The 15,784-nt window shown below is 38.8% G+C and overlaps 1 protein-coding gene across 1 annotated transcript in view; it reads left to right on the top strand.

The window, feature by feature from the left end:
* Positions 1–1,725: 1,725 nt before the first annotated feature.
* The window catches only part of myo10l1 (myosin X, like 1), a 51,956-nt gene continuing 37,897 nt past the window's right edge, over positions 1,726–15,784 (top strand). Inside the window, exons 1-2 of the mRNA XM_053335125.1 lie at positions 1,726–1,783; positions 8,832–8,884. Coding sequence (XP_053191100.1) covers positions 1,726–1,783; positions 8,832–8,884 — 111 coding nt within the window. The remainder of the gene's footprint in view (positions 1,784–8,831; positions 8,885–15,784) is intronic.

Here is a 15,784-nt window from a genome sequence, read left to right as displayed (position 1 = left end):
TTGTCTCCACAAACATCTCTGCTGTCCATATGTTGTCAATGCATTAGTGGTTAATGGTTGTGCACACCATCCAGACATGCAAATGTAAATCAGAGTTGCTCACCAGACAGTAATGCCATTGGTCAATATCACCAGAGAAGTTATTGATTGAGTAAGATGAATATTTGGGAGGATGGTGGCACGTGAGGTGAGATAGAAACCAGTTGGAGGTACAAGAGGTGGACAAAATAATGGCAACAATACATCCCTTTGATGGTCTTCAGTGATTTTAGCTAATGTTCTTTCTCTAACAGCTTCTCTAATATAACTCTCTTATCATTAAATTAATTTAAATACAAATTCAAGTCAATTCAAGTTTTTAGTTTAATTAATTTTTCCTTTTCATTTCCAGACAAATTCTTAACTTCTAAACATGAGTTTTTTTCTAACGACAAGTTGTGGTTTTTTTGATAAAAGCGCTTGATCAGATGAAGTTTCTAAAGAAGCATGATCAGCATTTTAGCAGTCTCATGTGCTGTTGCTGTACCAGTGAGTAGCCTGCTTGTAATAGGAGCATCCACAGTAAGGCCATACATTCAAATAAAGAAAATATATCTTGGACTATAGGAACTGCAAAGAAAGTTAGATTTTTGAAAGTTTGACAGCACAGTATTTAACAGTTGATTTAATTTACCTTCAAAGCAGAATGGAAACTTAAGTGTTTGACTTGAACCAGCTGGGTTTGTATATGAAATGGATGCTGCATTGTATTAATCTGTATTTCCAGTCTTGTCCAATTTTGTTTTCATTGTGTTTGTTTCTGTGCCATGATGATGAGATGATGAGTTGCTTCTGCGTGTGGTCAAGAGCATTTGCCCTCTGCTAGCAAAAGTTAAATACTGATGAGTAATTCAATGTAAATTAAATTACAGATATATAAATGTTATCTGCTCTATATTGCATTTCCTCAAGTGTGTGTGTAAACCACATAAACCATTATTTAGATGGATGACAATAATGTTTTATTATAGCTGCAGAGGTTTTTTGTCACATAGTACAAGGACTGAGACTTGCTGAAATATTTTAACATAATAACTGTGAAGGGTTTTCAGCATCACTACCACAATTTACATACTAAATATTCTTTTATCTTTGATGTTATGCGCATTACATACCACCTCTTCCACTATACCTATACTGTTTTTATTTACACTACAACTTAGATGTTTACATTTATCTTACACATTGCACATTTGTAAGTATATACTAGTCATATGTATATACAGTATGTACTTTGTTCTGATTTATTGCAAAATTGGTTGTTTCATTTTATTCTAATTTAAAATATGTTATTAATTATAAGCACAACCCCGCATTGTTTAATTACAATTACAATAAACCTTGGACCTTGAAATATTTGATTGTACACACATAACAAGGAGGATTTTTAAATACAGTTTTAGGTGGTTTATATACATATTGATGAAACATTTTAGGATGGTTTTATTACATTCACTCCAGAAATTGCATCAAATTAGAACAAAACAAATGCTTCTTTGTCCCTTTTAGAAACTCAAAAGAGAGCTTGTTGAGAGCCAAATTTTGCCCTCTGGCCGTGTTTTGGATTGCCCCATTTTACAAGTTAACCGAACAAAGCAAGGTTGATGATCAATCAGGTTCATGCTGATTCCTCTTATACACTGCAACTCTTTGATTCAACGTGTCCTCTCAGACAGCCATAAACAGATGTGTCTGGAGCAAGAGGGTCGGGTCACAGGAGAGGAGAAACTGAAAGAGCACAAGGGTGATAAATGAGGAGATTTATGGATGCTCTAGTCATAAAACTGATTGGCTGTGACATTGTGAGTGATGCCTATTAGCCCATGCAACAAATATACACTTACACACATGTGGACACATACTCAGAGTGGCTACTAGATACATGTGTTAAATTACATGCTTGTGGTTAAATGTATGTTTGTCAGTGTGTTTCAATAAATATGCACATATAGATGAAGACTCAACGTGGATGGGTGGGCTCAGCTCTGAGCTCCTCAGTAGTCTGACTGCGTTTTTGCTTAGAGAACCAGAAAACCTATCGACATTATGTCCACAACACACACGTCTCTCTGATTTACACACACACACACACACACACACACACACACACGCACACGCACACGCACACACACACACACACACACACACACACACACACACACATACTTACACATGCAGTGTTACAGTAATGGGAGAAGGAGACATCAAGGAGAAAGAGAGAGACTGAGAGCTGTGGTCAGATGAGTAAGCAGAGTTCTGCACCCGACTCGCAGAGAACAAAATCTATCCCACAATTCAAAGCTGAGGGTCACTCAGTCCTGGTGTTGTCATGGTAATGAGAATTTAATAGCCCAGACTTTCTGCTTTCTGTGTATGTGTGTGTTTCCATGCGCCTGTGTGTTCCTGTCCACATGTACATGTTAAATGAGTTGAGTGTTGGGTCGATGGCTTTTAGCCATGTAATTACCAAAAGCAGCTGTAGTTCCACTCCAGGGATATTTCCTGTAAATTTGTAGTTGTTGTATTTGGTCTATTGACTTCCATTCAGACCTAGATTTAAAAAATATGTTGATTGCATTTGTTTTGTGCATCCTGGAGTACCAGTCGGGAGGGGTCTAGTGCAAACACAGAAACAAAGCTTGACCAACATTTATATTTTGCATTTAAACAATTTCTATATATTATTGATAGTGATACTTAAGCTAAAGCTGCAGCTTAATCTTGTTATTTTGTAATTAACTCGTAACTTGTTAAAAAGTTGAAAATGCTTATACAGTGAATGTTCTGTCTATTTAAAAATGTTCAACCCAGACAGAAGCTGAATCAACACTTTTCTCAAAAAATGGTAAATGATGTCAGTGTCCTTGAGAGCCGGGCTTCATTAAATTTTAAAACAAACACCTCAGAGAAAACAATAGAGATAATTTGAGAGTCCATTATGATTTGTAAGCACTGCTGCAGGTCGGCTAATCAAGCTGAGAAAGCTTTAACCTCTGTTAGTCCTGTGTCAACAAACAGGCAGTGGTACTTGAATGCATCACCACGATATAACATTAGCTATTATTATTGAGTTGATTTTATATTCTAATGTAATAGAAAACCAAATCATTAAATCATCTTCACAAATTAATATGATGTTATTCTGTATGGATTATTTTGCATCTTGTGTTGTGTGTGTGTTTTGTTCTCTCTATCATTCTGTCTTAATCCGAATAATTACATATAGTGTTCTATTTTATATGAATATTATGTTTAATAAATTAATATAATGTTTCATATCAAGTCCTTGGAGCCTTAACATATTTTATTTTTAGATTATTTCTATTATTTCTATCGGTTTTGTGTGCCTGCAAGTGCTGTATGTTCTAAACTAGTTTGTTTATTGTGTCACTGTCAGAATAATTATTTGGAGATCTTATGGTGGGTATGAGGGTCACCTAATATGTCAATTGATAACAATTATTGTAAAGTTAATTGCAGTGGTTGATGTTTGTCCACCATATCAGTATCACTCCATTGTCAGTCCAGACACCCCTGGGTGTTTTGGGAGGGTGATGATGTATGAATTGTCTGTGCTGTTGCTGGTACCTCTCATATTAAAGATTATGTCCCATTTCCTGAGTGTTTGTTTATGTGCATATGTGTATGGGCTCTAACTACCACCCCTACAGTGAACACACTTTAACAAAAAAGGGGGAACCTTTTGTTGGCTCTATAGCTTTTGAACTGTCTCTGTGATGAAGATAGAGAGCACAGCCAAATAATACTTCAACACGCACACATGAACACAGGAGGCCCCTCTATACCTCCAGGGCTCCAGAAGGAGCAAGCAGAGCTTCACAAAGCCATACCCCAGAGAGTCCCCATCCTGCTGGGCTCCTGATGGCTGCACCTGGCCCCTACAGCTTGGTCCTCTGAAGAGGAGAATAAAACCCACATCACATAAACCAGCTGTCTAGTTCTACCTCAACTGGACAAACTGGTGTCTTCAAGGACATTGTGTGTTATCCACTGTGATTTAGGGATGTTTTTTTTCCTCTGCGACAGTTCTGCTTCTGTGAGATATCATTTTCACCCCACAGGGCCTCTCACTAACCTTGTAACCTCCTCCTTTGCAAATGAGGGGGAGGCATTTTTAAGGAAAGATCATACAGAAATATGAACTCTCCTCTTACTCGTTCTCTTTGTGTGATTTTGGGGAAGCATTAGAGTGAATACGGCTGACAGCTCTTGCCTCATGGCTAATTTAGACATTATTTTATTGACTGTGAGGGCAGATGTAATCCCTGGTGGTATTACATATTCATATCCACTTAAGTTGACTTATCAGATTTCCTCATTTCATACTTCAACAATACTTAAAATAGAATGATAAAGATGCTAATTATGAAAAAGAAAATACATGCTTCTTGTGTAATTTGAGTTTTTGATTTTGGAGCAATCGCTTGTCATAAGACTCTGAGGTTCCCTTAAGCAATATGAATGCCCTGTAGCATAAGCAACCCTGATTTACCTGAATTTGTAAAGAGGATAGAGATCATCTTTATCGATTTTCATATCCTCTTTTTTATTTTTATTTTTATTTTTTTTACCAGAGATCATAGCCGTGAAAATGCCAGTATGCTGGTACTGGACAGTCTGGTTTATTTCAGAATCAACTTTAATTGGGAGTCTCCAAGTGGGACCAAGGCTCTTTCATCGGTTCTGGTGCTCAAAAACCAAAGCAACTTCTTATTTTCCTCTAAGATAGACTATCTGATAACACAAGAACAGGATCTGGATCCAGATGTTGGCCATTTTTTTGTCACACTCCACTGTTAACCACAGCTGGAAAACTTCCAACCCATACAACACCCTACATCAGTGTGTATGTGCATCTGACGTGAGGAGCTCAATGTGTGCGTTTTGTATTGGAGGAGGCTGTATCTGCACCGCCCCGTCGGTGTGCACGGTGGGCAGTGGCAAGCCTCATTCTGCCCCCGGACTGGTCCTCTCTCTCAACCCCACGCACCATAGCCTTACACACACACGCACACACATACATACACACACACACATACATACACACACACACACATATTCATCCACACATACATACACTGAAACACTGAAACGAGGCAGACCTGGGAAACAGGGGCGCTTCAATTAGCACTCTCCGACGGATCCCTGGCGTGGACATTTTTAATTTTTCATCACAGCCTCTTTGGATTTTCCTCATGTGGCATTTTTGCGCATACAGTAGACCCCGGGCGCTGTCGATGTGTGTTTGAGCAATTGGTGGCATTTGGAAGATGTACATGAACGCTCGGTGAATGGGAAACACCAACATCAAGGCACCACTACCTTTCCCGCATCTTGACAAACACGCTCAGCTTTCCGTTGGCGAGATTTGCGCACCAGAGACCGGAGCCGGTGTCTGCGCTCTGCGGGGCCGGGCGCGCTTCGTCTGGGAGGAGTAGGGAGGATGGAGGCGTTTTTCACAGAGGTAAGCCATGGAGAATATGTGCCACTGTTATCAAGCTAAACGTTAATTGACAGGTTAAGCATTCAGCGTGTGATATAGCCTGGGTTTGCGCAGATGCATGGCATTTACTACAAGATGCTTTTACGCTTTTTCTTTTTTTGATTTACATCGGGTTTGATTACGGTAGGTGTTGCTTTGCCACTTCAACTGGAACCATCCCTCACCGTTACCAGCAAAAAAAACCCCACTAGGGATTGGCCTTCATCTGCATGTCTATACCTGTATTGATTAAAAATAAACGACCCCCCCCCCCCCCCCCCCCCCTCTCTCTCTCTTTCTCTGTCTTCTTCATTTTATTATCACTGCAAAGCATCAAGGCCTGACTGCCGGCTTGGTGAATTAATTCTGAGCAGAGCCGCAGATAAATTGGCCAAACGAGAGCTGACACGGGCTTTTGCATCCATAAAGCTGGCTCTCGGATTAAAGCCAATCTGTTAACGGAGGGTAGGTCGTGTTTTCCTACAGCAGAAACCCTCCCACACCATGCTGCCACCCTTTCTCTGCTTTTTTAGTGCGGTGTGAATGGGATGGAGCAGGCGTCCATTGGGTGGGTATGGGCCGGTGCACGGCTGCAGGAATCGAGAAGGGGGTATAGGAGGAGGAGGAGGGATGATGGATATTGGTGTGTGTGTGTGTGTCTAAATGGAAAAGGTGAGAAAGGGGGAAGATAGATGGTTAACAACTGGTATCATAATTAAATATTAAGTAAATCAGTTATTCATTCAGGCTCCTGCTCATTCCTGCACTGCCTGCTGGTAACAAGTCTTTATAGGCCTGTTTGGCTTTGACCTCCAGCATCACTGCATGTATTTAACATTCTTGACAGACCCTCAACCTCTTCTGAAATATTTCCTTTCCTTAGTCATTTTATGCATTAACTTCCTCGCACATCCTCACACTAATTCAGGAGATGCAACCCCTTCCCTCCTCCCTCCCTTCATCCCTTCATTTCATTTGTGTTTTGGTCCACACATATCTCATGAAATGTCGTCTTGTCCGCTGTCTTTGATGCCAATATCCGTTCCCCCCAAGCTACTTATCCTCCTCCCTCTTGAGTTAATCTGATATGGGTTTAAATGCCTCTCACATTGGCAGTGATGTCATGCCATTTATTCTAGTGTGTGAGTGCTCATATGGGTATATGTGTGGGCACAGGGGCCACAATGGTCACTGCTGTTCAAGGTCCTTCCTTTTCTGGCTGTTACTGGGTCATACAGACAGAGATGTGATGTGGATACCACTGTTTTTATGTGTTTGTGTGTCACAGTCTACAAGTGAAATCATAAGCATGACACACAGCAGCAGCCAACTCTCCTGCTCCATTTCCCATCCCTGTCTGTGTGTAATATATTGATCATGGCATTGATTCACATACCACCATAACCAACCCTGCAGCCCCGACATTGAAAGCCTGTTTGAGACCTGAAAATGGACAGCCTTATTGAGTTATGATGGTCAGGCCCACTGTCCTGCATAAGCTGCATATCTGATACCCAGAAATATGACTTCATGCAATGGGGCACTGAGTAATCAGTCGTCTTGGGAGGTGTGTGTCCAACATCCACTTTAGTCTCATTCCCTTGCTGTCTACATCACTCCATCCTTCATTCTTATATCCCCACATTACTCCATTTGTGGCTCCATCCCTTCACCACAGAGAGGGAACAGCTGACTTCTCTCTCTCAACCCAGGCAGAAAACATGATAGCTGGCCAGCAAGCCAAGCATGAAATGTCAGGTGGCATTAGACTACTGTATAATCCCTTCATATTCAAACTGGGTTGGTTAGTGGGATGTGGTAGTTGTAGTTATTTTACGTGCTCTAAATACAAACAAAAATCAACACTTCTCTGGTTATGGCAGAATAACAGTTTTGAAAATTAAGACAACACTACTTTAAATACATTAAATGGCAATGAGAAAGTTAGAGGGCCATTTGAGTGGTGGTAAGTGTCTTATTTCTTCACAATGTACCAGAGAAGAAGATGTGTGTTTATACTCAATCCTAGAGTAGGATTTCTTAACATCAAGTTGCATTTGATCTCAAACATGGCAAAGCAATTGTACAATAAGTGAACATTAACAAATACAAAGCAATACTGATACTACAATACTGAGTTTGAGTCATTTCCTGAATTAGTATTACTAATGAAGAAAAATAGAAATGTATTACCTTACTCAACTCCAATGTCAGAAATGTAGTACTAACAACTGACCTATGTCACTTTTTATGTATTTAAAATAAAATCTAGGGTATTGCCCAAACTCAGTATTGCATTATTATTACAGTAAAGTACTCAGAATATATTAAATACAATAGGTGATAAATTAGAACCTCTTATTGTAATAGTCTGATATGTTGGGATATATGTCATTTGTATGTATGATGTTTGAATCTGACCCAGCTGATTGGCTTAGCTTTGCTCAAACACTGGAAACAGGAGGACACAGCAGGAGAGACAGCGTAGCTCTGCCCAAAAGTAACAAAATTTGCCCACCAGCTTCTCTAAAGCTCAATATTAAACAAGTTATGTCTCGTTTATGAAACTTAAGTGTAAAATTGGCCACTCACCTTTTTGCACTGGGTTATATGCTGGACTACTTCTTGGCTCACAGCAGCAACTTCTTGGAGTCTGTGCTGGTTGCCTGGCAACTGCTACATTTCACAAATATTAGAGGGGTATCAATCCACTCGTCTAATTCAAGAAAGCAAGAAAGCATGCATTTTCCAAAACATCAAACTGTTCCTCAAACAGCATGTAAATCTGAACATCTGCAGTTCAATGACAACTGAGCACACTGAATCTGCTGATGAAGATCATGTGATATGATCAAAGGCCTCAGAGCTGCTACTAAGTGCACCTCGTGGTGTGATTTTTTTGTTCACTCAGTTAAATATAAATGTGTAAAATGGAAAAGAACTGAATTGTCCTCCTTTCTGTGGCTCACCAAGATGTAAAACAGACTAAAACCGTACTGAATACAAAGAACAAAGATAGTAAGAGAGAGGAGATATTACTAATTTATATCTACTTCCTTTTATTTTTCTTCTTTTCTTATACATCTTTTAAATCAGTGCATTTACCATGTATGCCGAAAACTACCAATCCTCTTGATTCCGTGGTCAGAGGACAGCAGTGTAGTGTAATGTATGTCTCATCAACCTATGAGTTGTGCATTGATATATATTGTCCGGCTATAGCGTCATTCCTGACACCTGAACCTCTTGGTCTTGGTCTCAAGGGTGACATTTGTGTTTGTGTCTGTAGGCCTGGACTGCAGGTGCAAAGCCACCGTGAACCGATTACCAGGAGACAGGCAGGTGTGAATATGGAAAGAGCAGTTTTTGGCGGTGCAGTGACACATCATCTCCAGCCTGCTGTCATTGTTGCTGTATCATATCTGCCTGTTTAGATCCATCCATCCATCTTGCATTTTCTGCTTGCCTCTGTCCTCTCTTTTGCGTGGTCAACATTCCTCACTTTTTTCCCTCCTTTTCGCTCTGTCGCTCTCCTTAGGCCGTAAATCATTATTTAACACTCTGCAATTTGTTGAGTGCACTCGGCCAACATATACTATACTGCGAATAGTTCTAAAGCAATGAAAGCTTTCTCACACTGAGATTGATTTTTCATGCAAAGAACTTACTCTGCAGTAAAATATTAATCATCTGGATGCATTCTATATGGCTGCTTACACATAAGCTGTGAAACATTCATGGAAACAAACCAACAGATATCAAAGCCACCTTACATGTTTGTGATTATTTTTGAGGCTCACGCTACAGAAGGTGTCCTCTAATTGTAGCTCCTTTTTGCATATTTAACCCATGCTGACACTAAGTAAATTAAGCAGAGCCCTTGTTCATAGATTGTGGTTCAAATTATGCAGGATTTTGTATGAAGTGCATTCTGCAGGAGGGTGGTTCAGTCGAGGGAAGGAAGCAGTCGCTGGAGATGTGTGACCTATATTCTGCAACTCCAAACACATTTGTTCTGCTCAGGAGCTGCATCAGCTTTGCCTCTCTCTGTCTCTCTCCCACTCTCTCTCTCTCTCCTCTTTTCCCTTCCCTCTGATACTCTCTCTCTCCCTTGCGGCCACTCTCCTGGTGCTCCTCCATCTCCCTCAACCAACCACTTTTAGTGCTGCTCTGCCAGAGTTCCTCCTTCTGGCATTTTTCCACGCAGCTCTGTCTTTCTTTTTACTCTCCTCTCCCCGCTTTTATTCCCGTCTCACCCTCTCTGCTTATTCTGCATGTGTAGGTGTGAGACTATACAGCTCCGCCTCAGTCAAATCGCATTAAAGCTATTTTACAGTTCGGGCAATGTCTCCCAGAAACCTACTCGTCTGTTGAAAGAACTGAAAGCTGGGTGATATGACTACAATTTTATATCATGATAGTGTCACAGTCTATTAATAATAAATGTTAGAATTTTTAGCACATCACATGATATTTAATTTACTTTACTGACTTATCTCTGATGATGCCCAAGTTACAAATAATTTCTGGACTTCTGTACCCAACTATTTGCTTTTAAATTATAGTTATTCTCAGATTATTTAAAAGGTATTCAGCCAATTTATTTAATTTTCAAAATTAATTTCCCATATACAGCATTGCTCCAAATGTACAATTTATCATAAGAAAAATGTATAATAAAAAATACAAAAACTAAACAAACCAAAACCAAATTTTACAAGTTGGATACTGCACACATTTAAATATATATTAAATGTATAAATTCACATACATATATACATTCACACGTTCATACACAGACACATATACAGTATGTGTGTGTACAGTATACATGGATGAGCCTACATGCTAATTACAGGAACTTACTTACTTAGTCAAATATTCAGTAACATGGGACGAGCTGGTAAATTACTTACTGATACATGTTAATGATGTAGTTTTTCTCATCACCCAAGTCCACCTTTTCTCAAACCAACCTGGATTAAATATTTAATAATAATTTGATAATTTTCGCCACCATGCTGAAATATTAATGGTCTTTTCCCAAAATTCCTCAGTGTTTTAGTCTACTTCTAACAACATACACCATCCCCTATGCTGTATACAGTAAAGTCAGGTCAGTTTTATGTACCCAAAATTAGAAATCACAGATAAAATAAAACATTTAAAATCTGTACATCTAAGCACTACAAGTAAAAACTCCTCAAATGAATAAACAACAAAATACAGCAGGACAACATATCCCACAATTCCTTGCATCTGAACACTATCTCCCAGCATCCACCAATGCCTATAGAGAAGAGAGGCTGTTTCCATGGTGCCCTGTTTCTACACTGTTGCCGTGGAGTTCTGTTGCCAGGGTGTTGGTGGGGGTGGTGGGATTCTGTGACTGTAGTTTAATCCAAGATGAGAGAGAATGTGATAATTAGCACACTGCTCAAAACTGGCCTCTCAAAGAGGATTTGCATTGTACACACATACACACACACACACACACGCACACACACACACACACACACACACACACACACACACACACACACAGAGCACAAAAATAACATTAACAGCTGCTTCTATCTGCTCTCTTTATCCCTGTTTGTAATTTAGCTGTATACTCTGATCTGGTTTACTTTGGATAAATCATACATGTGCTTGTTTTGGGATTCAGGACAGGTCCAAAGGTTATCTGGCTAAAGCTTCAGATATTCCAGAGCGGGAGTAAAGCACCAAAACACAATGCACTGGCACACTTGAAATTCAAGCACTTCTACAGTAGTGATGTGAGCTTTGACCTGGTAACTTCACTGTATGTGTGTGTGCGCGTGTTGCTACATTATTGAAAGCATAGGAAGAGGACAAATTGCAAAACCCCAAAGAATTAAAATGTAATATCACATAAGAGAAAGCAAATCATCATCATAATGGAGATTCTAAAACTGAGAGCACCATTACACCAAAATCTACATATATCTATAAAGTTAGTGAATCAGTTGATTGTGCCAACTCACTGCAATCATATCTTCATGACTCACTGAAAGACATCTGTATGTACAGTTTGTGTTTGCATGTGTTTTTATTTTAGCAGTGGAAATGTTGAATTGAATGTATTTCAGGTCAGATTTTGCTCTTTGCAAACATTTCATGATCCAGGACAGAAAGGAGACGTTTATGTGATCACAAAAAATATATAAATATATATGTATATATATATGCTGAACAAAATCATGGAATTATTTGCTGAGTGAATTTGATTGTCTTTTGGTGAAATGGTTTATAGATACAAATCCACTTGAGGAGATGTAGCCATAATCGTTGAATTGTAGCCTCTGTAGACTATAATTAAATGCAGGTCAAGACACACTTTGAAGAAAAGGTGTTCTTTCTCTGCTGTTACCATCTTCTCCTACATGTAAAATCCACAATTGCATTTAACAATTTCAAGTAAATAATCAGGGGTCAAATGGCATTCTGGAGATAGCAGCAACTCATTAACTGATGTAAAAGCAGATTGAAACAGGCTTAGGGGAAGAAAAAATACAAAAATGTGATGAAAGCAAGAATATAATAGCAGCCAAGAGTAGATTTTTCCTTTTATGGTCATGGTCAAAGAATGAATATAGGTCAGTTGAAGGCCCTTTGTACATCACCATATTTTGTCCAGAGAGAGAAATATATAAAATTGAAGTTATTCCTTTGTGACTTTTTTTTCTTTTTTTCTTTTTTAATACATACAGTGTTGAATTTCAAGAGTAATCCTTTTCACTGACAGATGTGCCTCATATAGGACAGGTGACATCCACCCCCTCGCTCACACCGATATAAACACATGTTGTTGCTATGCTTCCATCCGCCGTAATCTGCTGAAAGCCTTGCTGTCCTGATTGTATTATCACCTTTAATGGAATATTACTGACACAGTTTAGGTCTCCCTGGCACTGGACAAGCTGCTAAAAGAGATGGATCAGCGCGCCGTGTCACAGCAGTGTTAGAAAAAAAACAACAACTCACTTAACTCATATACATTGATACACAGTGTTAGCTACACACGCATTTTCTTTTATTGTTGCCATAAATTGGAAGTTGTAAAGTTGTACAGTTGGCATGAGAAGTCAAGTATAAGTACAAGTAACAAGAACCTTGTTGCAGTGTGACAATAAAAAGGGACTTTACAATTATGGTGAATAATATGTGTGAACTTGGAGCTAAAGCCCTGTGCTGGAGTGTTTTCTTAATGTTGCTCCCGCCTGCTCTGGATTTTTGACTATTGCCACCCTTACATACCTGCACAATGGAGTTTGATTAATTTTGTGTCTTCTCCCGTCCTGCAGGGCATACTTGTTATTTTATTGCGAAGTATTAATAAAGAGATGCATACCTGCGTCTTAGTAATAACGTTGCAAAATTATATTCAAGTGCTTTATCTTTGAGGGAGAGCATACCTTTCAGGACTCTCTGCCTGTTCCCTTTCACCGTCTTCTAAACACTTTAGCTAAACTGTGCTGACAGGACAGGTACAATAATCGAGGAACATTAAACTTAGTGAAATACTGTGTGACAGCATCCTGCAAGGGTCTTATAAGTGTAACTCCTGAAACAGAAGCTCCAGAAGTGGGACTCACAGCTGTCAATCATTGCCCACATGGCAGATATTAAAGCCTACTGTAATTCTTCAAATCTTATTAATGAGCAATAATTTCCAAAATGACCTCCAGCACACTAAATTTAGTGATTGAGTTAAAGAAAACTGACTCAGTATGTTAAGAGGGAAGTTGATGCTTTTTAGATGTGAGTCAATTGAAGCCAGCATCTAATGGCTGTTGGTCGCATGGTACTTTAGGGTATTTCCACTTTGGCTTCAGCCTCATGCTACTTGACTTGTAAATGGTACATCAATCAGTCCTTTAAGTGGACTTATTTCATAAGCATGGTAAGAACAATTCCACTTGAAGGCACCATATAACAACTAGCTCCACATTCATGACTAACAAGGACCCTCCCCTCCCTCGCATGATTAACTCACAGAAGCACTTACAACCACACTCACGTCTATTCTACTATCAGACATACATCATTGCAGGGTGAGTAGAGCCTGTGGAGGTGGACATCTGGGGTTGTTATCAGCGAATATGTTGGAGCTGACAAAACTGGCAGCAGATTTCACATTATGTTTAAAATGTTAAAAATAAAACACCATTTCCCCATTTGAGGTTTCAGGTGCCAAAACAAAGAGAATAAAGAAGAGAGTGTGTGAGTAAAGACTCAGAAGATATCATCATGTTGAATTTTTGAGGATTGGTTGTGTTTTGTGAGCTTGGGTGTGTATACAGTGCTTTTTTAACACTGTGATATAAGTAGCTTTAGTTAATGAGTTTGCTGATGGGGACAGACAGATTGACAGATGAACACACACACATTTAAAGTAATCTCTGAACACACCCCTGACCTTTAGTCCCTAGAGACCCTACTGTGCCCTTCCACCTCCATGCTGCTCTTTAATTTTCACCCATTAGCCAGTCACTGACTGGTCAGCTGTTTCTGTCATAATTTATTTATAGCTGTCTCTTTCTGTCATTTTATATCTACCTAAAACCCCTTCTACTTTTAACCTTTTGTCTACTTTTTGTGCCTTTCCTACTATCATCACCACAAGTCTTCTTCCTTTTTTTTTTTTTTTTTTTTTAAATCTTCCTCCTTTCCTCTGTCTGTCAATCACAGCCAGATAGTCAGATGTGGTTCTAGTCTTTTTCTCTCTTTTTTGGTCTCCGCCAATCATTTTCCATCCGCCTCTTCTATTCATTATCTTACCTTACAGTTAAACTGTTAATGTCTTGTTTTCTTTCACCCTTAATTCTCCTTTTTCTTTTTCAACCACATTCAGGAAATGCACATGCTCCTCTTTCAGTCTGTATAAAGAAAAATCACATTAGTAGTCAACAGGGCTGCAACTACAAATTATTTTCATTATCGTTCATTCAGTTACTCATTTAGTCTATAAAATGTGGTGAAAAAATGCCAAACACAATTTCCTAAAGCCTTCCTAAAGCCCAAAAGTGATCCTTAATTGCAAAAACCCAAATAATTTCAGTTTATTATCGCAAAGGACAAAGACAAGCAGAAAATCCCCAGAATGGAGATGCTGGAACTACTTAATGTTTGGCAAATTAAAACTTATATGAATATAGTTACATATAGCTTATAGCTTACTGTAGTAAATCATATATTCATGACTCAGTGAAAGACTGTTTGTGTGTGCTTTTGAGTAATAATGTTTATTAATGCTCATTCAAGGGTCATGAATGACTGTGGATTGTGCACTTTGAATGTGCGTGTGTGTATGCTGACATTGATCGTATGTTTGGGTCGAGGATTAATTCGTGTTTGTTGAAGTGTGAGTGCCTTTCAGAGGGAGGGGTCCTTCATCAGAGACTGTCTTTAGGGCCATACCTCAATCAAATGGCACGGCCATCCATGTGATCGCCGGAGCAGAAACAAGGCCTTTATCAGACACACACACACACACACACACACACATACACACACATGCTGTTCAGGCTTCAGGGTTTAAGGCTCTGGGGAAGCTCGCTTTTGTGTGTTCAGTAATGAAAGATTATTAGATGGTCAGGATTTTCTTCATTTGTCTTCTGGCTGCTGCTTCCCCCCCAAAACTCTCTATGCATCTCTCTGCCTTAATGGAGAAATCAGGATCAGGAAACATATTTTATAAATGTGATTTAATCCCATGGATTATATTGCATATAAAGTACGATATCAAACTTTATTTACAGGGCAACTTTCATAATGGTTGAATGCAATTAAAAGTGCATTATAAGTGATAGACAAATGTACATGATGGTAAAGATGGATTTGGAGACTGATGTACACCAAGATACAAGTAAAATACCAAAATTAAAACAAGGTTGCTAGTAAAATGTAAATAGACAAAGTAAATAAATAATAAAAGATAATAATAGATTAAAAAGAAAAAAAACATTTAATGCAGTAGTACTTTAAAAGAATTGAATAATACAGCAATAAATAGTAACAGTCAACATACAATAAGACACACAAGTCACAAGCACAAAATATAATAAAATATATAATGAAACAGTAAATAGTTTGTGTTAATAGATGTTTTTAAAAATCCAATAATACCATGAAGTTACATACATAAAGCCAGGCTACACAGATGGGTTTTTAGTCTCAGATCATCCGGAATGCTGAAAGTAGCTGACGGTTTTCCTT

Source organism: Scomber japonicus, chromosome 16 (assembly GCF_027409825.1).
Source record: "Scomber japonicus isolate fScoJap1 chromosome 16, fScoJap1.pri, whole genome shotgun sequence".
NCBI lineage: Eukaryota > Metazoa > Chordata > Actinopteri > Scombriformes > Scombridae > Scomber > Scomber japonicus.
Note: the sequence above shows the minus strand (reverse complement) of the source record. Positions and strands in the feature narration are given on the sequence as shown.